Source organism: Oncorhynchus masou, chromosome 15 (genome assembly GCF_036934945.1).
Source record: "Oncorhynchus masou masou isolate Uvic2021 chromosome 15, UVic_Omas_1.1, whole genome shotgun sequence".
Taxonomy (NCBI): Eukaryota; Metazoa; Chordata; class Actinopteri; order Salmoniformes; family Salmonidae; genus Oncorhynchus; species Oncorhynchus masou.
Window position 1 is genome coordinate 27,315,159 of NC_088226.1, and position 26,025 is coordinate 27,341,183.

Below are 26,025 nucleotides of genomic sequence, written 5' to 3' on the forward strand. Positions count from 1 at the left end.
AGTGCAAATCATCAAAACGGCTATGCAAAAGAAAGCCTTTTTGTTTTTCTCTGTGACTTTTTTTTTTTTGGTGACTATCCGTGTTGCTGGTGGTGATAGTGTTTCACAAAATGAGGAAAGAGGCCAATTGTTACTCCTTTTCTTTCCCCCTCATAATTCCCCCCTCTCTCTTCTATCTCTTCCAGGTCAAAAGTCAGGGGTCAGTTCATACTTCCTGGTCCTCGAAGACCTCCAGGAAGAGCGGAGGGAAGAGTTCGTTGGGACACTCCACCTTCATGTGGAGGAAGCGGCTGGCGTGGCACGCCCCGATCATCCTCAGGTCCGTCACCTTCATCAGCAGCTTGGGCCAGAAATGGGGAATGTTGTGCTTGCGGTGGTTGATGTAGTGCTCGAAGGCAAGCAGGTACGTCTCCTGGCACTTCTCGATCTTATCTACCGATGTCAGGCCAGAGCGATCTGAGAGGAACGCAAAATACATACCTTTAAAGACCAATAATAATAATAATAGAGAAATGGTAGAGATATTGAAGCTTGTTCATAAAATGTTACAAACATAGGGAGACCTTCAGTGTGTTCAATACAGTTGTTCTTTGGTCATAAAGTGGTTATGTCTGTTCTTAAAGTGGTTATGTCTGTTCATGAAGTGGTTATGATCCTCTGAAGTCCTTCCATTGATTGCCTGTTTTATCTGTTAATAGAGCAGTTGCGTTTGTTCATAGAGCTGATATGTCTGTTCAAAGCACTTATGTCTTTTCATAGCTATTATGTATGTTCATAGAGTTGTTATAACCTTTCACAGCCTCCTGGCTCCTCACCTGAGCTCATGAGGAGCACAGCCTGCAGCAGGGCCACCTCCGAGTCGTCCAGGTTAAACTGCGCCAGACTCTTGCCCAAATCAAAGATGGCGTCCGACACCACGCCCAGCCCGCCATTCTTCAGCTGCTCCCTCTTCACCGCCATCTCGCCGCTCAGGGTAAGCGTCTCGCTCTCTGGGTCGTAGCGCACGGCGGCACGAAGCGACATGATCTCCATACAGCAACCTTTCAATAGGATGATCTGGTCCTCACAAGGCAGCTGGAGGGAGGAGAGGAGAGGGAGACTGTTAGAGTGTACACAACATAAACACAATCAGGTTATCCCATGGCAGTGAGGGGCCTGTTAGGAAACCTATAGTCAGCTGAAGTAGAAAGCACTTAAGGTCAAGACACACACACACACACAGACTGCAGGTCTCACAAGGTAACTATAGGGCATATGTACATTATACACACAGCCTGGGAACATAGTGACAGAGATGATGTTACTAAATATCCAGTAATTCTAGCAGCTACCATAACCACAACAGTTAGCGACATTATTCCTCTGCTGGCCAGTGAGACAGTTATTTATAATGATAGTCCAGCTACAGACTACATAACTAGTGAATCACAACCTTTCGGGACTGTTTGTCGGGGACTGTGGATGAAGGTGAGTAATGTGTGTGTGTGTGAGAAACAGCAGCATTATGTCCTCATTATAGAGCAGTATGAGTCATATAGAGGAGGCAGTGGTGAATATACAATTTAACAAGTGTAATACCGCACGCACGCACGTAGGAATGAACAGACAGACACACCATAACAAACAGTTCTGCTGAAGGAGGAGGTAATCACAGTCAAGTCTGTGTTGATGAGCCCCATTAGAGACACACAGGGCCAAATGAGGACACAGGACAGAGACAGACACACATAGGAACTTACACAAAAACACACAGGCACACACTACACAAAGCGCTTTAAACCCACCTCTGAGAACATGGTTAGTTTTTTGGCAAAGTCGACGACGCGTGTAATGGCGGGGGTGATGATCTTTGTGAACTCGCTGAAGGCCTCCAGGTCTACCTTGTCTCCGTCTGGGGTGGGAGCCCCTGGGGACTGACCTATGTCCTCAGGCTGGGGGCACAAGATGGCGTCTAATGAAAAGTCCCACTGGGCAAACACAGATCAATCAAACTTCTGGTTTGATATTTTCGGTTGTCACCAGACCTGGGTTCAAATTTATGCTCATTTAAGTATTTTGTATTTATATACTTATTTTCATTGCATTTGAGTATTTTCAAATAATGTGGCAGAAATAAACTACTTCTATTTGAAATATTTTTTAATTATTTGTAAATAGTTGTTTCCAAAAACATTATTTCAAAAACCCCTAGGACTTAACAGACCTGAGTTCAAATGCATGGAGTATTTAAAAATGTGTACTTGAAATTAAACGTGTGTGTATTTGAGTACTTTCCAAGTGTATTTCCAAATACATTCCAATATTCAACTACATTTATTTTCAAATATACAGTACCAGTCAAAAGTTTGGACACACCTACTCATTCAAGGGTTTTTCTTTATTTTTTACTATTTTCTACATTGTAGAATAAAAGTGAATACATCAAAACTATGAAAACAATACATATGGAAACATGTAGTAACCCAATATCGTTTAAACAAATTAAAAAATATTTTATATTTGAGATTCTTCAAAGTAGTCACCCCTTGCCTTGCCAGCTTTGAACACTCTTGGCATTCTCTCAACCAGATTCATTAAGTAGTCACCTGGAATGCATTCTAATTAACAGGTGTGCCTTGTTAAAAGTTAATTTGTGGAATTTCTTTCCTTCTTAATGCGTTTGAGACCATCAGTTGTGTTGTGTGACAAGGTCGGGGTGGTATACAGAAAATAGCCCTATTTGGTAAAATACCAAGTCCATATTATAGCAAGGACAACTCAAATATGCAAAGAGAAACGACAGTCCATCATTACTTTAAGACATGAAAGTCAGTAAATGAGGAAAATTCCAAGAACTTTGTCAATAAAACCATCCAGCGCTTTGATGAAACTGGCTCTCATGGGGACCGCCACAGGAAAGGAAGACCCAGAGTTACCTCTGCTGCAGAGGATAAGTTCATTAGAGTTACCAGCCTCAGAAATTGCAGCCCAAATAAATGCTTCACAGAGTTCAAGTAATAGACACATCTCAACATCAACTGTTCAGAGGAGACTGCGTGAATCAGGCCTTCATGGTCGCATTTCTGCAAATAAACCACTACTAAAGGACACACATAATAAGAAGAAACTTGCTTGGGCCAAGAAACACGAGCAATGGACATTAGACCAATGGAAATCTGTCCTTTGGTCTGATGAGCCCAAATTTGAGATTTTTGGTTCCAACCGCCGTGTCTTTGTGAGATGCAGAGTAGGTGAACGGATGAACTCTGCATGTGTGGTTTCACAGTGCAGCCTGTTTTGTGTGTGTGCGCATGTGTGTGCGTGAGTTGATGTACTGAGTGAGTGAAACGATGTACTGAGTGAGTGAGGTGATGTACTGAGTGAGTGAGTGAGTGAGTGAGTGAGTGAGTGAGTGAGTGAGTGAGTGAGTGAGGTGATGTACTGAGTGAGTGAGTGAGTGAGGTGATGTACTGAGTGAGTGAGTGAGTGAGGTGATGTACTGAGTGAGTGAGTGAGTGAGGTGATGTACTGAGTGAGTGAGTGAGTGAGTGAGGTGATGTACTGAGTGAGTGAGTGAGTGAGTGAGGTGATGTACTGAGTGAGTGAGTGAGTGAGGTGATGTACTGAGTGAGTGAGTGAGGTGATGTACTGAGTGAGTGAGGTGATGTACTGAGTGAGATTGTACCAGTGCTCCTTCTGTTATGCTTGTTTTCGAGGCTGTTGTTATCAACACCTCAGATATGCACTGGATCAATTCATTCGGAGCAGATCCACGTCGACTTTACTTTGAACAATAAAACCATTTTAACATAGCCTCTGCATGCTATGTCTCCTTGGCCTGGTTGCCATGCAACAACTGTTTGGACCTCAGCGCCAAGGCAACCATCGCTATGGAGACACGTGTGTATGGGGGAAGTACTTTCCTCTCAGAGGGGGCTACGTAGAATTGGTTGCTAAGGCAACAGGGCAGATTCAGTAATAGCTTTTCTGAATGACATTCCTACTGTTAGTACAGAGCAATGTCTCCCCACAGGAGGTGGCGTTCCTATGTGACAAGCAGTCCTCAACCAATCATTGCAGATGACATAAAACAACTATCTGACATAAAACAATGAGTAAGGAGATGTGACTTGTGCAATTCAGTCAGTGAGTCAAACATCCATTCACGAATTGGTGAATGGACCATTATTTTATGAAGATTTTTAATTTACTGAGTAAACCAATACACCCACAAATCTACCTGTTGTTGATTAGCTTAACTTAGGCCAGGGCTAAGCGAGACTATCTTATTTAGCCTAGCCTAGAGCTTAGCCAACTTTAGATTAGCATAGCATTAGCCTAGCATCTCACCAGGAACTTGCGTTTCTGTTTCCAGTGGGAGCCCTGCGCGTTGGTGTAGTGGTGGGCCTCTGTCACATGGCGGATCAGCTCCCACTCCGAGCTGTCGGGCTCCGGACGTGTCTGTAGAGTCTTCACAATCTCGTCCATCTTCCTCTTCTCCCGGTTCTCCTCAATCAAACGACGCTTGGCTACCCGCTTAGAGTCGTCCAGCACCACTAAGGACACAGAGTTGTTTTGTGAACCTACTGTATTTCAGTATTAAATGTAGAAGTAATGGAAATGTAAAGCAGTGAGAAGGTAGGTGTGATATATTGTGAAATATATGGTTGACACTCATGGACTGTGACACTCACGGTCCATAGCCATGCCAACTGCGATGCACTTCCTGAAGCGACACAGTTGGCACTGGTTCCTTGTGATCTTGTCGATGATGCAGCAGCCATCGTACTTACAGGAGTAAGCCGGGTGAAGGTTCTTCTGGATAGTTCGCCTGAAGAAACCCTGTGGACATTGCTTGCATCAACTTAGTTATTTCAAAGTACGATATCAACATAATGACGTTATATCAACCACATTGGTAGTTCATTAGCTTCGGGGCTAAGTTTAGAAAAATACAATTGGTTCTGCAATGTTGAAAATCCCATAAGGTGTGGAGACCAAAGTTTATTTTTCAATTTCAACTTATTTATCGAAGAATTCTTTAAGAAAAGTGCAAGGGTGACAATATACGGTATCTGGATGCAACTGTATATATTTTTTAAATGTCACTAATGTCACATTTTGCGATAATTGTTGACAGTTAAATTAAATTATTAATATACACAGTTTGAGAAATAACACTTCCTCCTTTAATGCATATACAAAGTAAAATCAGGTTATTCCCTAGTAGTTACCGTGGAATGCCTAGGTCATATAAAATGTTACCCAACCAGTCCTTGAAGTCCTATACAGGCCAGTCATGGGCCATGGTCTCTCACCTTGCAGCCCTCGCATGTGATGCAGCGGTAATGGTAGCCGGTGGCCTTGTCTCCACATACCACACATGGCTCATCCTTCTCCAAGTAGCTGGGGATGTATCCTGGGACAGAGAGGCTCAGTGCTGAGGGAGAGATGGAGAGGAGGAGGAGAGAGGAAGTCGAGAAAGAAAGAGGAAAGAGGGAGTAGAGGAGGAAGAAGAGGGAGTACAGGAGGAGGAGAGAGGCAGCAAAAGCAGAGGAAAGACAAAGTGGAAGAGAAAGGAAGAAGAGGAAGAACATGAGGAAGAGGAGAGGGAGGGAGCAGAGGAGGAGAGGAAGAAGGGAAGGAGAAGAGAGAAGTGTTAGCACGGGAGCAACAAAAGCACATGTACAGGAGAAGTGTGTTTGCCTGTGTTTGATTAGGTCTGTGTGTGTCTTGTGTGGGCACACACATATATACACACACACACATACCCACACACCCTGACCTAATAGCACTCCAGGGGAAATCCTAAAGTCTTCAGAGTAGAGAAACACATTTACTGCGTGGCGGTGCTAAGATCACACAGCTAGCTGAAACAATTTCTAACTTGGAATCCCTTCTTTTCGAACAATCTACGTAAAATAACTGGTTTCTCTCTCCAATTCATCTCTTGAAACGCATGCCCGCGTCTGAGTCTAAAACACTGAAAGCAATTATTTGGCAGATTCTCCACATACTGTAATACACCATATGGTTTAAGTAGAGAAAATACATATTTTTAAAATGATTTCACTGACCAGCTAGGAATGCTGTGTGTTTAAAACATGCCCCTCATAAAAATATTTTATAGAAATGTATCCAAAGCATGTGGCTGAGTGGCTAGAGAGTAAGGGCTTGGAATAGCTAAATGATGCAAAAATGTGTAAATGAGCATTGACTTGTCAGTAACTGAGGAATAGTGGCCAATGGCTTGTATATGAACTTACCAGACATGCTCTTCAATGAACATGTGCTGTTCTTTCTCTTCCTTTTTGGTCCATTGGGCCAGCTGGGGGGGGGGGGATTTTAACTTTTTAATTCAAACATACAAGCACCTTAAAAAATAACATTCCAAAATACAAGCCACCACCCACCAACCAATCACCAACCGCCCTGTAACCATAAATCCTACCACACCCCAAAACACAATCAAAACAAGACAACTACAAAGCAGGGCAGCCATACATCTCTCTTCACAAGCTGATTACCATTTAATTGACAGGACAAACTACCTCCCATCCCCCAAACAACATATTCTTCTGAAAATCCCCCAATGTCATTCAGTTACTAGGCTCACAGTAACCTGGTTCCTATACGTAATCCACATGACATGACCATCTTAGTGACCTAACAAAACATACACCAGGCATAGATCTGGACTACTGCCTGAAAAGACACGAGTGAGTGAGTGAGTGAGTGAGTGAGTGAGTGAGTGAGTGAGTGAGTGAGAGACATTAGAAACAGAGGGGGGAGCTAGAAAGAGAAATATCATTATTATGAATCACAAAATTCATAAAACAAATGTAAATTGAAAAAACAATTGAAGTTTCCTAACACACACCACACACATTAACATCAGTTGATACCCAATGTTACAACACATCTATTTGGGTATTTCAGTTTTATTTTACCATCAAAGTCATTTACGTGTGCTGCTGCTCCCCTTAGGAGGAACTGTTTTCTTTAGCCTGGTCAAGCAGGCTGACCACTGCACTCATGCTTCCTTTCACGTCACTTGTCTGAAGGGAAGCTATGGCAGATCAGGCTAGTTTCATAAGGACAGAGTTCTTTCTCTGTCCTGGACAGGTGTCTTTCTCTATGCATAACCTCTCCGACATGGTCAATATAATACACAGTCACTCCCTAACAACACCATTAGTTTTTGTCTCTTTCATTCACTCAGCCTCAAGGGTTCTGTGGTTATGTGGAGGGGGAGGTGCAAGGACATTCACTTAACCATGCTCGTGCACACACACTCACCTACACACACATGTACAGGCGTCACAAGGAAACTAGTTCCCTTGGCACCATCATTCATCCATGTATGACAGTTTTACAGATCAACCTCCATCAAGTATCCCTAAATTGTGCTTCATTTAAATGACTGGTAACATCAAGTTACAGTTGAAGTGAGAGTTATGATTGGCTTAGCACATTGCCTTCAATGTGAGTTCAGTGATTCTCCGTCTTCTCTCCTCCTCTGTACCCCTCTCCGTCCTCTCTCTACCGGTCCCTTCTCTACCCATTTCTCCATTCAATCTCTCCCGGTTCCCTCTCTCCCCTTCTCCACCAGAGATATGTTATTCCCAAAATGGTTTACCCTCCTTTTCAAATGTGAAACTTGGCATTGGCTGTCATATGCTCACACGCACACACACACACACACACACACACACACACACACACACACACACACACACACACACACACACACACACACACACACACACACACACACACACACACACACACACACACACACACACACCTGTTGATGCAGTAGGGTTGCAGAATATGCATGGCTGCAGTCTGTATATCCCCCTGAGAGATCTGAATAGTATATCCTTCCAGAGCAATCCTCTCGGTACAGTATCTAGGATTCTGTGATGTTGGCTGGGTGCTTCAGCTCTCACTACTCTCTCTCTCACACTCCCTCCCACTCGCTTTCCCTCTCCTTTTCTGGAAAGGAGTATGTTGCTTTCACTCTCCCAACCTCTGTTGACCCCTTCACCCTGATGACAGCCAATTGGTGATAACTAGGGATGCACCTTTATGAAACGTTTGGCCGATACCCATAAACGATATTTAACATTTTAGCGGCCTTTTAAGCATTCTAGTACAATGAAATAGTTTAAAACACACACATTTTTTTTTTTTGCTGGCATTTACACATGTCCCCATTACCAGTAAAACATAATCAAAACCTATTTCTTTCACTTACTTGCTGTGCAGTTTCATTGTTTAGTTACAACACATCTATTTGGGTATAGATGTGTTGTAACTAAACAATGAAACTGCACAGCATGTAAGTGAAAGAAATAGGTTTTGATTATGTTTTACAGGTAATGAGGACACCAACATTTCATCATTCATGTCAAGCACTGAAGTTTCAACTCTGTCTGTCCGTGGCCTCTTTTCCTCGGTGCGCACTGTGTCCGTTTCCATCTTGTCCAGCTGTCTAACATTTCACGTAAACCCTGTTTGTCTGCATCAAAGTAGCGGTCCTTGTACCTAGCATCGAGCATGGGGGCGACACAGTAGAGGCTCAGAGAGAACGCTACCGAATCGCTAGTTCACAACCTCTAGTAGAGTACTCTTATAAGTTAACTTGACAGCCTGTGTTGGCATTTTTGTTGAGCAGGCGTTTCAATGCCATGACAGGTTATCACGTCTGCTGCAGACACAGTTAGAGCTTATTTCTCGAGTCAGTTGTTTGAATAGTGCTAGGAGTGCTAGGAGTGTTCATGTTTCCAAGTTTCAAACATGTTCTCAAATGCCATTGAAATGCCAGCAGCGGTATGAGAACCAGCACATTCTTGAGCATGCAATACGGCTTTCCTCAGTAGGAAATCCTATATTTTATGTGGCGTCATTACATCATCTACCTCATCTACCTACGTTATATTAGGTATGCACGTCAGCTTTGACATCGATTTTGCACATCGGTGTTAAACTAGACATCGGGCCAATGCCGATGTTAGCATTTTAGCTAATATCGTCCGATTCCGATATGCTCATATATATCATGCATCCCTTGTGATAACTATCACCTCATGTGATAGAGCTTTAGAAGAAACCTCTGTCTCTCTCTGTTCCATCCCTCCCTTCTCAAAATCACTCAGTCCTCCCCCTCAGAATTACTTGATCTTTAATCCCAAATCACAGAGGCTTTGCTTATGTAATCATGGAGATTGTAAAATACAATGGGACCCACAGCTACCATGTTGTGACATTTTTATGTAACACCTGGTAAGTATTCCAATGATAGTCTTTGAAAGGTGTTACAAAGGAAAATAAAAATAGGTAAATATGTTTGATTGATCAATAATATAAATAGGTGTTTTATCAATTGCTCTTAGTTCTCAGTGTTTTGAAATTCACTGCCAGTGTTGAATATAGAGAAAACACAAACTGAAACACAAGCAGTTTTTTATATATACACTGAACAAAAATATAAATGTAATGTGACAATTTAAGATTTTACTGAATTACAGTTCATAAGGAAATCAGTCAATTGAAATAAACCAGTCAGTATCTGGTGTGACCATTTGCTTCATGCAGCGCGACACGTCTCCTTTGCATAGAGCTAGTTGACGTTGGAGGCGGAATACTTTTAGGCACTGTATATACAGTACACACTATACAGTGTATTCGTAAAGTATTCAGACACCTTGACTTTTACAACATTTTGTTACATTACAGCCATATTCTAAAATGGATTATATTGTTTTTATTCCATCAATCCACACAATGCCCACATTGACAGAGCAAAAACTGTTTTTAAGAAATGATGCCGATTTATTAAAAAACTGAAATATCTTATTTACATAAGTATTCAGACTCTTTACTCTGTACTTTGTTGAAGCACCTTTGGCAGCGATTAAAACCTTTGAGTATTCTTGGGTATGACGCTACAAGCTTGTCATGCCTGTATTTGGGAAGTTTCTCCCATTCTTGTCTGCAGATCCTCTCAAGCTCTTTGCAGTTGGATATGGAGTGTTGCTGCACAGCTATTTTCAGATCTCTCCAGAGAAGAGAGATTGGGTCCGGGCTCTGGCTAGGCTACTCTTCGGGACAAGTCAACATTGACTTGTCCCGAAGCCACTACTGAATTGTTTTGGCTGTGTGCTTAGGGTAGTTGTCCTTTTGGAAGGTGAACCTTTGCCCCGGTCTGAGGTCCTGAGCACTCTGGAGCAGGTTTTCATCAAGGATATCTCTGTACTTTGCACGGTTCATCTTTCCCTTGATCCTGACTAGTCTCCCAGTCCCTGCTATTGAAAAACATCCCCATAGCATGATGCTGTCACCACCATGCTTCACCGTTAGGATGGTGCCAGGTATCCTCCAGACATGACACTAGGCAATCAGCCCAAAGAGCTTGGTTTCATCAGACCAGATAATCTTGTTACTCATTGTATAAGAATCATTTAGATGCCTTTTAGCAAACTTCAAGTGGGCTGTCATGTGGATTTTACTGAGGAGTGGCTTCCGTCTGGCCACCCTACCATAAAGGCCTGATTGGTGGAGTGCTGCAGAGATGGTTGTCCTTTTGGAAGATTCTCCAATCTACACAGAGGAACTCTGAAGCTCTGTCAGAGTGACCATTGTAGTAGAAACATCAAGGGTGATCACTGGAAACAGGATGCACCAAAGCTCAATTTTAGAGTCTCACAACAAAGGGTCTGAATACCTTATTAATAAGGTATCTGTTTTTTATTTTTAATCATTTGCAAACATGTCTAAAAACCTGTTTTCACATTGCCATTATGGGGTATTGTGTGTAGATTGATGAGCAACATTTTGTATTTAATACATTTTATAATAAGGCTGTAGCGTAACAAAATGTGGAAAATGTTAAAGCGTCTGAATACTTTTCGAACGGACTGTACATACAAAAGTATGTGGACACCCGTTCAAATTAGTGGATTTTGTTATTTCAGCTACACCCATTGCTACATAGACAAACATTGGTAGTAGAATGGCCTTACTGAAGAGCTCAGTGAATTTCAACTTGGCACAGCCCTGTTAGTGCCGTTATTGTGAAGTGGAAACGTCTAGGAGCAACAACGGCTCAGCCACGAAGTGGTGAGCCACACAAGGTCACAGAGTGGTGAAGCACGTAAAAATCGTCAGCACAATAACTGTTTGTCAGGAGCTTCATGAAATGTGTTTCATGAAGCCTAAGATCATCATGCGTATTGACAAGCTTCAGTTGGAGTGGTGTAAAGCTCGCTACCATTGGAAACACGTTCTCTGGAGTGATGAATCACGCTTCACCATCTGGATGAATCTGGGTTTGGCCAGGAAAACCCTACCTGCCAAAATGCATATAGTGCCAACTGTAAAGTTTGGTGGAGGACGAATAATGGTCAGGGGCTGTTTTTCATGGTTCGGGCTAGGTTCCTTAGTTCCAGTGAAGGGAAATCTTAATGCTACAGCATTCATTGACATTCTAGACGATTCTGTGATTCCAACTTTGTGGCAACAGTTTGGGGAAGGCCCTTTCCTGTTTCAGCAAGACAATGCCCCCGTGCACAAAGAGAGGTCCATACAGAAATGGTTTGTCGAGATCGGTGTGGAAAAACTTGACTGGCCTGCACAAAGCCCTGACCTCAACCCCATTGAATATCTTTGGGATGAATTGGAACGTCGACTGCGAACCAGGCCTAATCGCCCAACATCAGTGCCCGACCTCACTAATGCTCTTGTGGTTCAATGGAAGCAACTCTCTGCAGCAATGTTCCAACATCTAGTGGAAAGCCTTCCCAGTAGAGTGTTATAGCAGCAAATGGGGGACCAACTCCATGTTAATGCCCATGATTTTGGAGTGAGATGTTCAGAGAGCAGGTGTTCACATACTTTTGGTCATGTTGTGTATATATAAACCACATCAGGTAACAGGATATCATGTTAAAGGTATTAAAGTTGCTTAGATACCTTTGTATCGGGACACCTTTTCACAACTTCTGGTGAAATTGGAGGGCACGCAATTCAAATAAATAATCATAAAAATTATGGATATTAAACATTAGGTACATACAAGTATCTTATATCGGTTAAAAGCTTAAATTCTTGTTAATCTAACTGCATTGTCCGATTTACAATAGACTTTACAGCGAAAGCATGCCATGCGATGTTTGAGGACTGCACCCCACATCAAAATATTTTTCAACCAGCACAGGCTTCATAAAATCACAAAGAGTGATTAAATATTCTCTTATTTTTTGAAAATCTACCTCTGATTTGCAATCCAAAGGTTACCAGGTTACCAGGTTGCAAACCTGCAATCCGAAGGTTACAACATGCATGGTCATTTTGTTAGATAAAACCCTTTTTTATATCCCAAAAAGTCAGTTTAGTTGGCGCCATCGATTTGAGTAATCCAATTGTTCAACATGCAGAGAATGGAATCCAAAAAGCTACCGCTAAACTTTGTTAAAACAAGTCAAAATACATTTCCATTTAACCCTCAGGTACCCTAAAATGTAATTAAACTATCATATTTAATATGGAAAGAAGTATGTTCGATAGGAAAGCAAAATTAGCAGGTGCTCGTCACGCTCGCACAGACTGATTTCCAACTGACTCCCTGTACTAAAACTCAATTCTTCCTCGTTTGGGAAGAAACAAGCCTGAAACCTTGAACAAAGGCTGGTTGATATCTCGTGGAAGCCATAGGAAATGCAATCTGGGAGCTGGAATTGTAAGAGCATGGGATCTCAAAAACACAATTTCAGGTTGGTTATTCTTTGGATTTTCTCCTACCATATCAATTGTGTTATAGTCTCATACATTATTTTAACATTGACAAACTTCAAAGTGTTTTCTATCCAATGGTACCAATTATATGCATACCCTGGCTTCTGGGCCTGAGTAATAGGCAGTTTACTTTGGGCACGTCAGTCAGGCGGAAATTCAGAAAAAAAGGACCCTAGTCTGAAGAAGTTGATGTTTGACAAGTCTTGACCACCGACTGACTGGCCAAACAGATTTTTTTTTTTACTGAACCTTTCATTACATTGAGATTGGATTAATGGCCTGCTGGCTGGTTTCTTTTCACAGATCCTCTTTACCTCAGGAGGTCTTATGTTCTCCTGTTCACTCAGAAGTCAGGTGTGTGTATCTGCCTATTAACTTGGCTGGGTTTTTGGACTGCATAGCTTTCAGTAATCAAGGCTGTGATGTCATTCGCTGGCATCACTGATATGACTAGTAGCTGATGTCACTATCTGGCCGTGATTAGAAGTACTGTGCTTTGTGATAAAGTAAACTATGTTAACCTAGTAAACTAACATGCGTAAACCATTACAATATTCTCTCAGTCACTGACCAGCCCATTAGGCCAAACATTAGTCAATAACTGCGCACACATGCACGCGCACACACAGTGCTAGGATGTCACCCATGCAGGAATAAGCTTGTGAATAATAAACAGGCTTGTTGTTGCAGGACAGGACATAGTGTTTGAGTCTGATGGGAACACAACCTGGTCTCAGAGCATTTCATATTTTTCTGTAAGTAAATCCGTGTACCCCATTTGGTATGATATGTTACACTTGGCATTGTGACATAAGACAGATGGTTACTGAAGGCCAAAACTAAAGTAGGGTGGTTGGTCTGGCATTTAACGCAAACGTCTAGCAACCCAAAGGTTGCAAGTTTGGATCTCATCAGACAACTTAAGATGCTGTCTTAGCTACTTTGAAACTAAGTAGCATGTTAGCTAACCCTCCCCCAAACCTTAACCCTTTAACCTAAGGGTTAGCCGAAACACAACCCTAACCCCTAGCCTAGCTAAAGTTAGCCACCAAGCTAGAATTCGCAACATATAACGTGTTTTTCAAATTTGTAACATATTGTACGTTTTGCAAATTCGTAACATTATGTACAGTACAATACGAATTGTAATTTGTAACATATCATACGAAATGGGTGATGGACATCCACAAATTAATACATACCACATGAAACTTATTAACATATTATACTAATTGGAGTATGTCAGATTTAAGTACAGAATAATTCGAAATGCTCAGATCAGGTTGGGGAACAGAAATACAGGTTGGGGAACAACATAAATACAGAGAAATGTTGTTAAATCTTATCGACAGACATCTCTGGGGACATGCTGTATATGTACACGCGTCATGTCCATCAAGTTAAACACTGACCCCATTTTACAGGACACATAATATCAGTCAAGGAAGGCAAGTAGAGTACTGAGAAATGTAATTATTTTTTCTTCACTTATCTAGATAATGTTTTATTGAATATTCTTAACAATTATCTAAAGCAGGGTTCTTCAACCCTGTTCCTGGAGAGCTACCGTCATGCATATTTTCATTCCAACCCTAATCTAGTGCATAAGTTTATAATAATTAGCGGGTTTTTAAACTTAATCAGGTCATTTACAACTGAGGTTGGAGCGAAAACATACAGGAGGGTAGCTCTTCAGGAACATAGTTGGAGAGCCCTGATCTAAAGTGATACTGAAAGAGTATATTGATCAATGCATTAAATTAATATCAATATCCACTTGTACCTGAAGTCAATGAATAATAAAGGTTTGAATTTGAAACAGCTTGAGGACTCTTTGGTTCCGCTGTTGATCTTCAGATTGGATAAGCAAGGCCACAGAATATATTTGTATTCATAAACGGGATGCATGAGGCAGCTCACACAAGGACACGTGCATGTGCACAGACATACTCCGCGCGCACACACACACACAGTGACATACACACATGCACACAGATGCACACACCCGCAGAGCGACAAACACACATCGAAACATAAATAGCGACACACCAGAAACAATCCCCTGCTGGCGTCACATATGGATGTGTCCAGAGTTGTCCTCCGCTTTCCTGCCAGTCCATCTGACCACCCCTTACTCCTAATCCTACACTCTGTTATGTTAATCCCTGCACAGTGGACACACACACACACACGACCGCATGCACACATAAACACAAACACTCACACACCATACACCTCCACCACATCCTCTGTAGTATAGGCATATAATCCATACATCCTTTCATTAACATATAAAATACAGTACATTCGACACACACAGATTTTAAAACTAATGTTTGTATTTCTGTGCTCATTTAAAAATGTGACTCCAATTTGCTGGAAAAAATTCAGCATCTGCACATTTAATGAGAAGGAAGGCGCTACGAATGTGAGGGCACGTGTTGGGCAGGAGGCAGTGCTTCTCTACAACTCCCTCTACATTCCTCCCCTCATTTTTACATTGTGTTTACTGTAGATCTATGGAGTGTGTGTGAGCCTCCAAGCCTATGTGTGTAACTGGATGTATAAATCTGGATCTCCAGATTTATACATTAAATTGCATTATATAACTTCTCTCTCTTCCTCTCTACATATGACACACCATTATGCAATCCTCAGAGGCAGTGTTAAAAAAATCCTTTGGGATGAACTAAGTGCTGTATTGTGTATCTGAAATGTTACGGACGTTGTTGTTACAAACCCACACACAGAAATCCCCCTCGTACACACCAGGGAACTGAGAGGAACATGGACTGACCGTTTCACATCTCCTTCTGATGAGTTGGGGTCCTCAACGTTGGAAATGGGCTCCATTCACCTCAATTCCATCCAGTAGCCAAAGAGTGGAGACTGAGGGCGGGCCCCAACCTCACTAGCCTGCTCAGCATTCGCAATTGTCCCCGTCAAACGACGGCCATCGATGGATGGCAGCAGTGACCCGTTCCCTGGAGATGGTTGTGTGGAACATCTGTGGGGCAAGCCCACCCCCAGTTCTAGAGTCTAACACGTGATGTGCTGAGAAAAGGAGACAAACAGAGAAATTAGAAAAGGTTTGAACCATGTTGAAGATTAGCAGTGACGAACAGATACATAAAATATACATAGTAAGACATAAATGCATTATGAGACCACTGGTAATCTTTATGAATTTATAATAGCTGTTATATCTAAAAGGTATATTAATAGCTGTTGATCGATTTTACTGAAATCATTCATCTGAAAGTATTATGGCATTTAAATGTTTGGAGAGCAATACATAATTCATGACAATTTTGTTGTTGTTGTCCCCTCTAATTGGGCCCAAGTTTCATGAGCTGAAATAAAAGATCCCAGAATTTTTACATATTCACAAAAAGCTTATTTCTCTCACATTTTGTGCACAAATTTGTTTACATCCCTGTTAGTGAACATTTCTCACTTGCCATGATAATCTATCCACCTGACAGGTGTGGTATATATATAAAAAAGGTGACTAAAATGTGCAGTTGTGTCACACAACACAATGCCACAGAGGTCTCAAGTTGAGGGAACGTGCAATTGGAATGTTGACTGTAGGAATGTCCCCCAGAGCTGTTGAAAGAGAATTTAATGTTAATGTCTCTACCATAAGCCGCCTCCAACGTTGTTTTAGAGAATTTGGCGGTACGTCCATCCTGCCTCAGAACCACATACCATGTGTAACCACTCCAGCCCAGGACCTCCACATCCGGCTTCTTTACCTGTGTGATCCTCTGAGACCAGCCACACAGACAGCTGATGAAACTGAGGAGTATTTCTGTCTCTAAAAAAGCCCTTTTGTGGGGAAAAAAATCATCTCGACTGGCTGGGCCTGGCTCCCCAGTGGGTGGGCCTATGCCCGCCCAGGCCACCCATGGCTGCACCCCTGCCCAGTCATGACATCCATAGATTAGGGCCTAATGAATTTATTTCAATTGACTGATTTCCTTATATGAACTGTAACTCAGTAAAATCATTGAAATTTATGCATTTTGTGTTTAAGCAATAAGGCCCGAGGGGGTGTGGTATATGGCCAATATACCACGGCTAAGGGCTGTTCTTACGCACTAAAGGCTGTTCCCAGGCTTAAGACTGTTCCCGAGGTGCCTTATTGCTATTATACACTGATTACCAAATGTAATTAGACCAATAAAAATAAATGTTTTGTCTTTCCCATGGTATACGGTCTGATATACAACACTCCTTCAGTGGTCTCCAACTGCACTTAAAAGCTAGTAAAACCAAATGCCTGTTCTTCAACCATTCGCTGCCCACACCCGCCCGCCCGACTAGCATCACTACTCTGGATGGTTCTAACTTAGGTATTTGTAGTTGTCCACATATTCTAGGTGTCTGGCTTGACTGTAAACTCTCCTTCCAGACTCATATTAAACATTACCAATCCAAAATCTAGAATCAGCTTCCTATTTTCAACAAAGCCTCCTTCACTCATGCCGCCAAACATACCCTTGTAAAACAGACTATCCTCAACCATCAGACTGTTAAACAGCAACCACTAACATTGAGTGGCTGCTGCCAACACACTGACTCAACTCCAGCCATTTCAATAATGGGAATTGGTGGGAAAGGATGTAAAATATATCACTAGCCACTTTAAACAATGCTACCTAATATAATGTTTACATACCCTACATTATTCATCTCATATGTATACGTATATACTGTACTCTATAGCATCTACTGCATCCTTATGTAATACATGTATCACTAGCCACTTTAACTATGCCACTTTGTTTACATACTCATCTCATATGTATATACTGTACTCGATACCATCTACTGTATCTTGCCTATGCTGCTCTGCACCATCACTCATTCATATCTTTATGTACATATTCTTTATCCCCTTACACTGTGTATAAGAAATTCGTTTTGGAATTGTTAGTTAGATTACTTGTTGGTTATTACTGTATTGTCGGAACTGGAAGCACAAGCATTTCGGTACACTCGCATTAACATCTGCTAACCATGTCTATGTGACAAATAAATTTGATTTGATTTTGATTTGACTTCGGCGATGTCATTTACACAATAGCTTCCAATACTCTACTCAGCAAACTGGATGCAGTCTATCACAGTGCCATCCGTTTTGATACCAAAGCCCCTTATAACACCCACCACTGCAACCTGTATGCTCTAGTCGGATGGCCCTCGCCAGACCCACTGGCTCCATATCTCAGCTCACTGGTCACGATAACAACACCCACCCGTAGCACGTGCTCCAGCAGGTATATTTCTCTGGCCATCCCCAAAGCCAACACGTCCTTTGGCCGCATTTCCTTCCAGTTCTCTGCTGCCAATGACTGGAACGAATTGCAAAAATTGCTGAAGCTGGAGACTTATACATTTCCATCATTGACTTTAAAACATCAGCTATCTGAGCAGCTAACCGATCGCTGCAGCTGTACATAGCCCATCCGTAAATAGCCCAACAAATCTACCTACCTCATCCCCATATTGTTTTTATTTACTTTTCTGCACACCATTACTTCTACTTGCACATCATCATCTGCTTATCTATCACTCCCGTGTTAATTTTCTATATTGTAAATACTTCGTTACTATGGCCTATTTATTGCCTTACCTCCTCACGCCATTTGCACACACTGTATATAGACTTTTTTTTTAAAATATTGTGTTATTGACTGTACGCTTGTTTATTCCATGTGTAACTCTGTGTTGTTTGAGTAGCACTGCTTTGCCGTGGCCAGGACACAGTTGGAAATGAGAAGTTGTTCTCAATTGGCCTACCTGGTTAAATAAAGGTGAGAAAAAATATATATATATTTTTTTCTCACCTTTATTTAACCAGTTTGGCCAGTTGAGAACAACTTCTCATTTACAACTGCGTCCTGGCCATATATATATACCACGGCTTTCAGCCAATCAACACTGAGGGGGGGGGAGGGAGGGTAGCCTAGTGGCTAGAGCGTAGGACTAGAAACAGATAGGTTGCAAGTTCAAATCCCCAAGCTGACAAGGTACAAATCTGTCATTCTGCCCCTGAACAGGCAGTTAACCCACTGTTCCTCAGCCATCATTGAAAATAAGAATTTGTTCTTAACCAACTTGCCTAGTTAAATAAAAGGTAAATAAAATAATAATTCAGGGCTTGAACCACCCAGTTTATAATTATATTTTTGTTCAGTATAACTCAGCTACCAGAAGGTGTGACTAAAAGCTGGTGACACAGTGCAGATTGTGTGTGTATGAGAATGTTCTAGAAACAGACCATTTGTCTAGGAAACCTTTCCTTTGAGCTTTTGTGAGTGGCTAGCCCATGGCTAATTCTGGATATATAATGCTTATCTGCAAAAAGCCACAATTCTGAGTTTGTGTTGCAGCCCAACGGCAGTCCCTCCACTTGGTTTACATTCAATAGATGGACTGATTAGCCCATGAGATCAATATGATATTACAAATATTTCAAAACTATAGTTTTGAAACAAATTCAAATGACAAAAAAATAGTAAAATGTGCTTATATTTTGGGTTATGATAAGGTAAAACAGTTGAACTAAGCTCATGAGGCTGTTATAAGTTATATTCTTCAAGAATCAATGGGTTTGTATCTTCAACTGAAATGACCATTGAGCAGCAGTAAATATTCCAGATTGCCCCTTTAATCTATGTTAAGTGCGTGTCCTGCTTGTGTTGTGTGTGTAAACTGGTTAGCCTGCATACAGAGTCAATAGTTTTGCACGCCCAATTTTTCAGTTTTTGATTTGTTAAAAAAGTTTGAAATATCCAATAAATGTCGTTCCACTTCATGATTGTGTCCCACTTGTTGGTGATTCTTCACAAAAAAAATACATTTTTATATCTTTATGTTTGAAGCCTGAAATGTTGCAAAAGGTCGCAAAGTTCAAGGGGGCCGAATACTTTCGCAAGGCACTGTATATGTCAGGATTTGGCCAGGGTTGTTCCGGGTTTTGGTCACTAGATGCCCCCATTGTGCTTTTTGACCTTATGTTTTTTCCCTTGTTCCCCATTATTATTTGCACCTGTGCCTCGTTTCCCCTGATTGTATTTAAACCCTTAGTTTCCCTCAGTTCTGTGCTCTGTGTTTGTATGTTAGCACCCAGCCCTAGTGTTCTGTGTATTCTTGTCGATTCCGGTGGATGCTCTTGTGGAATTCTGTTTTTGTTTTTGAGTATCTCTTGAGGCTTTTTTGTGCTATTCCTACCACCTTTTGGATTTGCCATTTTTGTATTGAAGGACTTCTCCTTTTTACTTTATTAAATACACCGTCTTAAGTACTGCTGTGTCTGCCTCATCTTCTGGGTTCTGCTGACTATTCGTGGCTCAGTTGGTTAAGTGACTGTTTCTCACTCCGGAGACCCAGGTTCGTAACCGGGTCCTGACAGAAACACAGAGCCAAAAATTAACCCAGAGGCAGCCAGTTCCCAGGACCTTTTTGCCATGCTGTCCCACCACCAGGAGACTGTCCAACGCCACGAAGCCGCCCTGGTTCAGCAAGAGGCCTTAATGGCTAGACATTCACATCTTCTGTCGGAGATGCTGACTTCCATTAAGCAAATATCTGATCGTCTTACCCCGGCAACAGTTCCCGTCCCAGTACCTCAGATTCACGTACCCATGGCAGTTAACCCCCTGGCTGAACCTCGTCTTCCACCTCCCCAACGGTTCTCAGGTGATCCAAGTGCTTGTAAAGGGTTTCTCACCCAATGTTCTCTCTCCTTTGAGCTACAACCCTCGTCGTTTCCCACCGACCGGTCTAAGATCGCTTATATCATCACCCTGCTGTCGGAAAAAGCCCTGGCTTGGGCTACTGCTGTGTGGGATGCCCATAGTTCCTGCTGTGCCAGCTACTCTGCCTTTGCTGAGGAATTCAAACGAGTGTTTCAAGGCCCAAGCAGTGGTTCTGACTCAGCCAAACAGCTCCTGACTCTCCACCAAGGTTGGCGCAGCGTGACGGACTATGCCATCCAGTTCCGCACGGTGGCAGCAGCAAGTGGCTGGAACAACGAGGCGCTCACGGTGTGCTTTCTGAAAGGCCTTTCCGACACTATCCAAGATGAACTGGCCACTCGGGAACCACCGGACAATCTCGAGTCCCTGATCAAGTTGGCCTCACGCATTGACCAGCGTCTGAGAGAGAGAGAACTCAACCGTAGACCTCTAGCCCCTATCAGTCCCAGCTCCGAGTCCCCACCTTTATCCTCGCTGGCTCCATCGGAACCCATGCAGATTGGACGCATCTCCCAGGCTGAGAGAGACCGCCGGATGAGGGAGCGACGCTGTCTATATTGCGGCAAACCGGGCCATTTCCGTTCCACGTGTCCCGGGCTCCAGGGAAACGCTCTGTCCCGTACAGACCGGGGGAACTGTAACGGGAAACATAACCTCCTCCCATCCGTCCAACTCCCGTCTGCTCATTCCAGTCACCCTCTCCTGGGACAACCACAAGCTTCACCTTCAAGCCTTGGTAGACTCTGGAGCCGCAGGTAACTTCATGGATGGTGTCTGGGCGAAGGAGAATGGCGTTCCCTCTGAACCTCTAAGTGAACCCATGAGGGTCACTACATTGGATGGAAGCCCTTTGGGATCTGGACTTGTCACTCATGTCACTACCTCCTTGCGACTTTCAGTTTCACAACACCAGGAATTGATGAACTTTCATTTGATCTCCTGTTCCGAGTTCCCTCTCGGATACCCTTGGATACCCCTGGCTTCACAGCCATAACCCTCACATCGACTGGTCTGTGGGCACTATCAAGCAGTGGGGTCCTACGTGCCAAGCTACTTGTATTTTCCAGAATTCCCCGAGTTCTACTCCCGAGTCTTTAGAATCCATCGACCTGACCCGAGTTCCCGAGTGTTACCATGACCTCAAACTGGTGTTTAGCAAACAGAGGGCCACCATGCTACCACCCCATAGACCTTACGATTGCCCCATCGACCTGTTTCCGGGCACTTGCCCCCAGGGGTCGGATCTTTTCCCTATCTCCACCCGAACGAGCTGCTATGGATACCTACATCAAGGACGCTCTGGAAGCAGGCCTCATGCGTCCATCCACCTCCCCGGCGGGAGCAGGGTTTTTCTTTGTGGCCAAGAAAGACGGTGGATTACGTCCTTGCATCGACTACCGGGGACTCAATGCCATAACCGTCCGTAACCGTTACCCGCTACCCCTTATGGCCACAGCCTTCGAGCTGCTCCAGGAAGCAGTTGTTTTCACTAAGCTTGACCTGCGGAACGCATACCATCTTGTGCGGATCAGACCTGGTGACGAGTGGAAGACCGCTTTCAACACGCCTACTGGTCACTATGAATACTTGGTGATGCCCTTCGGCCTGACCAACGCCCCAGCGGTGTTCCAAGCGCTCATAAACGATGTGCTTAGGGATATGCTTAACATATTTGTGTTCGTTTACTTGGATGACATCCTCATCTTTTCGAGCTCCCTTCAAGAACACACTAAGCATGTCAGACAAGTACTCAAACGCCTCCTGGACAGCCATCTGTACGTTAAGCCGGAAAAATGTGAATTCCATTCATCCCGAGTACAATTCCTGGGATTTGTAGTGGAACCCGGTCGAGTCCAAATGGACCCCAGGAAGGTAGGGGCGGTAGCGGATTGGCCCACCCCCAAATCCGTTAAGGAAGTTCAGCGTTTCCTGGGCTTCACAAACTTTTACCGCAAGTTCATCAAGAACTTCAGCTTGGTGGCAGCCCCTCTCTCAGCTTTAACCAAGGGTGGCAATGCAAGGTTTTTGTGGGGAAGAGAAGCTGAGACGGCCTTCCAAGGACTCAAGCAGCGCGTTCTCTCTGCTCCCATCCTGATACTACCGACTACGGATGAACCATTTGTGGTGGAGGTAGACGCATCAGAGGTTGGTGTTGGAGCTGTCCTGTCTCAGAGGGGTGAAGACAAGAAGCTTCATCCGTGCGCTTTCTTCTCACACCGGCTTACCCCGACTGAGAGGAACTACGATGTGGGGATCGTGAACTCCTAGCGGTTAAGATGGCATTGAAGGAATGGAGACACTGGCTCGAGGGGGCTTCTCACCCGTTTCAAGTGCTTACGGACCACAAATCTGGAGTATATCCAGCAGGCGAAGCGGTTGAACTCTAGACAAGCTAGATGGTCTCTTTTCTTCAATCGATTCCAGTTTATCCTCACCTATCGGCCCGGGTCGAAGAATCTCAAACCGGATGCCCTGTCCCGAGTCTACGCTCCTGCCATTCGAGATGACACGGACATGCCTGTCCTTCCTGCTGCTAAGATTGTGGCTCCGATCTCGTGGCAAGTTGAGGATACCGTGAGACGTGCTCAAGCTAGCGAACCGGACCCGAAAGGAGGTCCTGCCAATCGGTTGTTTGTCCCCAAGGCAGTGAGGACTCAGGTCCTTCTGTGGGGGCACTCTCGCCTCACCTGTCATCCGGGCGTAGGTCGCACCTTGGAGTTCATCCAGCGTAAGTTCTGGTGGCCTACCATAAGAGAAGACGTTGCCACTTTCGTCAATGCCTGTCCCGTGTGCTGCCAGGGCCAATCTTCTCACCTCCGCCCTCAAGGACTCCTTCACCCTTTACCTGTTCCCCACAGACCCTGGTCCCATATCTCATTTTACTTTATTACTGGACTTCCTCCATCCCATGGCAATACTACTATCCTAGTCATAATCGACAGGTTTTCAAAGGCGGCCAGGTTCGTCCCTCTGACTAAGTTACCTTCTGCCAAGGAAACGGCTGAGTTGGTAATTAATCATGTGTTCCGAGTCTTCGGCATTCCTCAAGATATGGTTTCTGACAGAGGTCCCCAGTTCGCCTCAAGGTTTTGGAAGGCCTTCTGCCAACTCATGGGGGCTTCTGCCAGTCTATCTTCAGGGTACCATCCGGAGTCCAACGGCCAAACAGAGAGGATGAATCAAGAGCTGGAAACCACCCTCCGATGTATGACTCGTGACAACCCGTCCACATGGTCATCCTTTATTGTTTGGGCCAAATACGCGCACAACACCTTGCGCTCCTCTTCCACTGGTATGTCCCCGCACGAGTGTCAGTTTGGCTATGCTCCTCCATTGTTCCCGGACCAGGAGGCAGAAGTCAGAGTGCCTTCAGCCTTGAAGTTCGTCAGACGCTGTCGGCTTATGTGGAGGAAGACCCGTCTTAATCTTATGCGTTCCTCACAGAGGTACCAACAACAAGCTAACAGACGTCGCCGTCCCGGGCCTACCCTGCGCCCTGGCCAGAGTCTGGCTCTCCACAAGAGACTTACCTCTACGGGTGGAGTCTCGCAAGCTGTCCCAAAAATACATCGGTCCCTTCAAGGTTGCCAGGAGAGTTAACCCAGTTTCTTATCGCCTACACTTACCCAGATCCCTTAAGATTAATCCCACATTTCACATTTCATTGTTAAAACCTGTTGTTTTTTCTCCCCTTGTCCCGGCAGACAGACCTCCCCCTCCGCCTCGTGTCATTGGAGGCCAGCCGGCTTATACCGTCCATCGGATACTGGATTCCCGCCGGGTGCAGCGGTCCTGGCAGTATCTGGTGGACTGGGAAGGCTACGGTCCCGAGGAGCGCTCCTGGGTTCCTGCCAAAGACATCCTGGACCCTGACCTCATTAGTTAGTTCAGGGCCCTCCACCCTGAGAGAGCTGGTAGGAACGTCAGGAGCCGTTCCTAGGGGGGGATTCTGTCAGGATTTGGCCAGGGTTGTTCCGGGTTTTGGTCACTAGATGCCCCCATTGTGCTTTTTGACCTTATGTTTTTTCCCTTGTTCCCCATTATTATTTGCACCTGTGCCTCGTAACCCCTGATTGTATTTAAACCCTTAGTTTCCCTCAGTTCTGTGCTCTGTGTTTGTATGTTAGCACCCAGCCCTAGTGTTCTGTGAATTCTTGGCGATTCCGGTGGATGCTCTTGTGGAATTCTGTTTTTGTTTTTGAGTATCTCTTGAGGCTTTTTTGTGCTATTCCTACCACCTTTTGGATTTGCCATTTTTGTATTGAAGGACTTCTCCTTTTTACTTTATTAAATACACCGTCTTAAGTACTGCTGTGTCTGCCTCATCTTCTGGGTTCTGCTGACTATTCGTGGCTCAGTTGGTTAAGTGACTGTTTCTCACTCCGGAGACCCAGGTTCGTAGCCGGGTCCTGACAGTATATATATATATAGCATTGGTCTGTCTCTTGATTGAGTAGCTCTATATTTCTCTCACTCCAATATTGTACCCTGTCTTACCGTGTAGCACTCCCTCTCTTCGGTTATTGCTTAATGGAATGGTCTTTGAACAGGGCACTTAAACCTCGCTCTAATACACATGGGTCATTCTAGCGACACTGACATTTGACCCAAGCATTCTCAAGTGTCATTTTTCAAGAAATGTGCTCTTGAATCACTGAGATTAGGATCTGTACTTATCTATTTCATAATTATTATTATTTGATTAGACATTATGCATTGTACCACAAATACCAACACAAAAAAAGGGTAATTTTACAAGTTTTCCATGTCCTAAAAATATAATTAACAAATCAGTTTCTAATATATATTTTTACATGTTATTCAGGCCAAATAGTTAAATATTAGTTTCAACAGACCAGAGAATCTTGTTTCTCATGATCTGAGAGTCTTTCAGGTGCCTTTTGGCAAACTCCAAGCAGGCTGTCATGTGCCTTTTACTGAGCAGTGGCTTCTGTCTGGCCACTTTATCATATGGGTCTGATTGGTGGAGTGCTGTAGAGATGGTTGTCCTTCTGGAAGGTTCTCCCATCTCCACAGAGGAACTTGGAGCTCTGTCAGAATGACCATTGGGTTCTTGGTCAAGGCCCTTCTCTCCCAATTGCTCCGTTTGGCCGGGTGGCCAAATTGCTCCGTTTGGCGGTTCCAAACTTCTTCCATTTAAGAATGGAGGAGGCCACTGTTCTCGGGGACCTTCAATACTGCAGACATTTTTTGGTACCCTTCCCCAGATCTGTGCCTCGCCACAATCCTGTCTCGGAGCTCTACGGACAATTCCTTCAATCTCATGGCTTGGTTTTTGCTCTGACATGCACTGTCAACTGTGGGACCTTATTGAGACAGGTTTGTGCCTTTCCAAATCAATTGAGTTTACTAGAACAATCAAGTTGTAGGTACATCTCAAGGATGATCAATGGAAATAGGATGCACCTAAGCACAATTTCAAGTCTCATAGCAAAGGGTCTAAATAAGGTATTTCTGA

General features: G+C 43.7%; 1 protein-coding gene across 3 annotated transcripts in view; it reads right to left on the minus strand.

Moving 5' to 3' along the window:
* LOC135556064 (thyroid hormone receptor alpha-like) overlaps nucleotides 1–26,025 on the minus strand; it is a 48,696-nt gene continuing 22,671 nt past the window's right edge. Inside the window, exons 2-9 of one of the 3 annotated variants that reach the window (XM_064988950.1) lie at nucleotides 15,575–15,831; nucleotides 6,246–6,307; nucleotides 5,298–5,419; nucleotides 4,674–4,821; nucleotides 4,330–4,535; nucleotides 1,785–1,931; nucleotides 816–1,074; nucleotides 1–456 (exon numbers count right to left, since the gene is read on the minus strand). In XM_064988950.1, the coding sequence (XP_064845022.1) occupies nucleotides 206–456; nucleotides 816–1,074; nucleotides 1,785–1,931; nucleotides 4,330–4,535; nucleotides 4,674–4,821; nucleotides 5,298–5,419; nucleotides 6,246–6,307; nucleotides 15,575–15,630 (1,251 nt within the window). In that variant the 5' untranslated portion in view covers nucleotides 15,631–15,831 and the 3' untranslated portion in view covers nucleotides 1–205. Of the gene's footprint in view, nucleotides 457–815; nucleotides 1,075–1,784; nucleotides 1,932–4,329; nucleotides 4,536–4,673; nucleotides 4,822–5,297; nucleotides 5,420–6,245; nucleotides 6,308–7,786; nucleotides 7,819–15,574; nucleotides 15,832–26,025 lie in introns of those variants that run through there. The other 2 variants (XM_064988952.1, XM_064988951.1) reach the window with 2 other exon arrangements.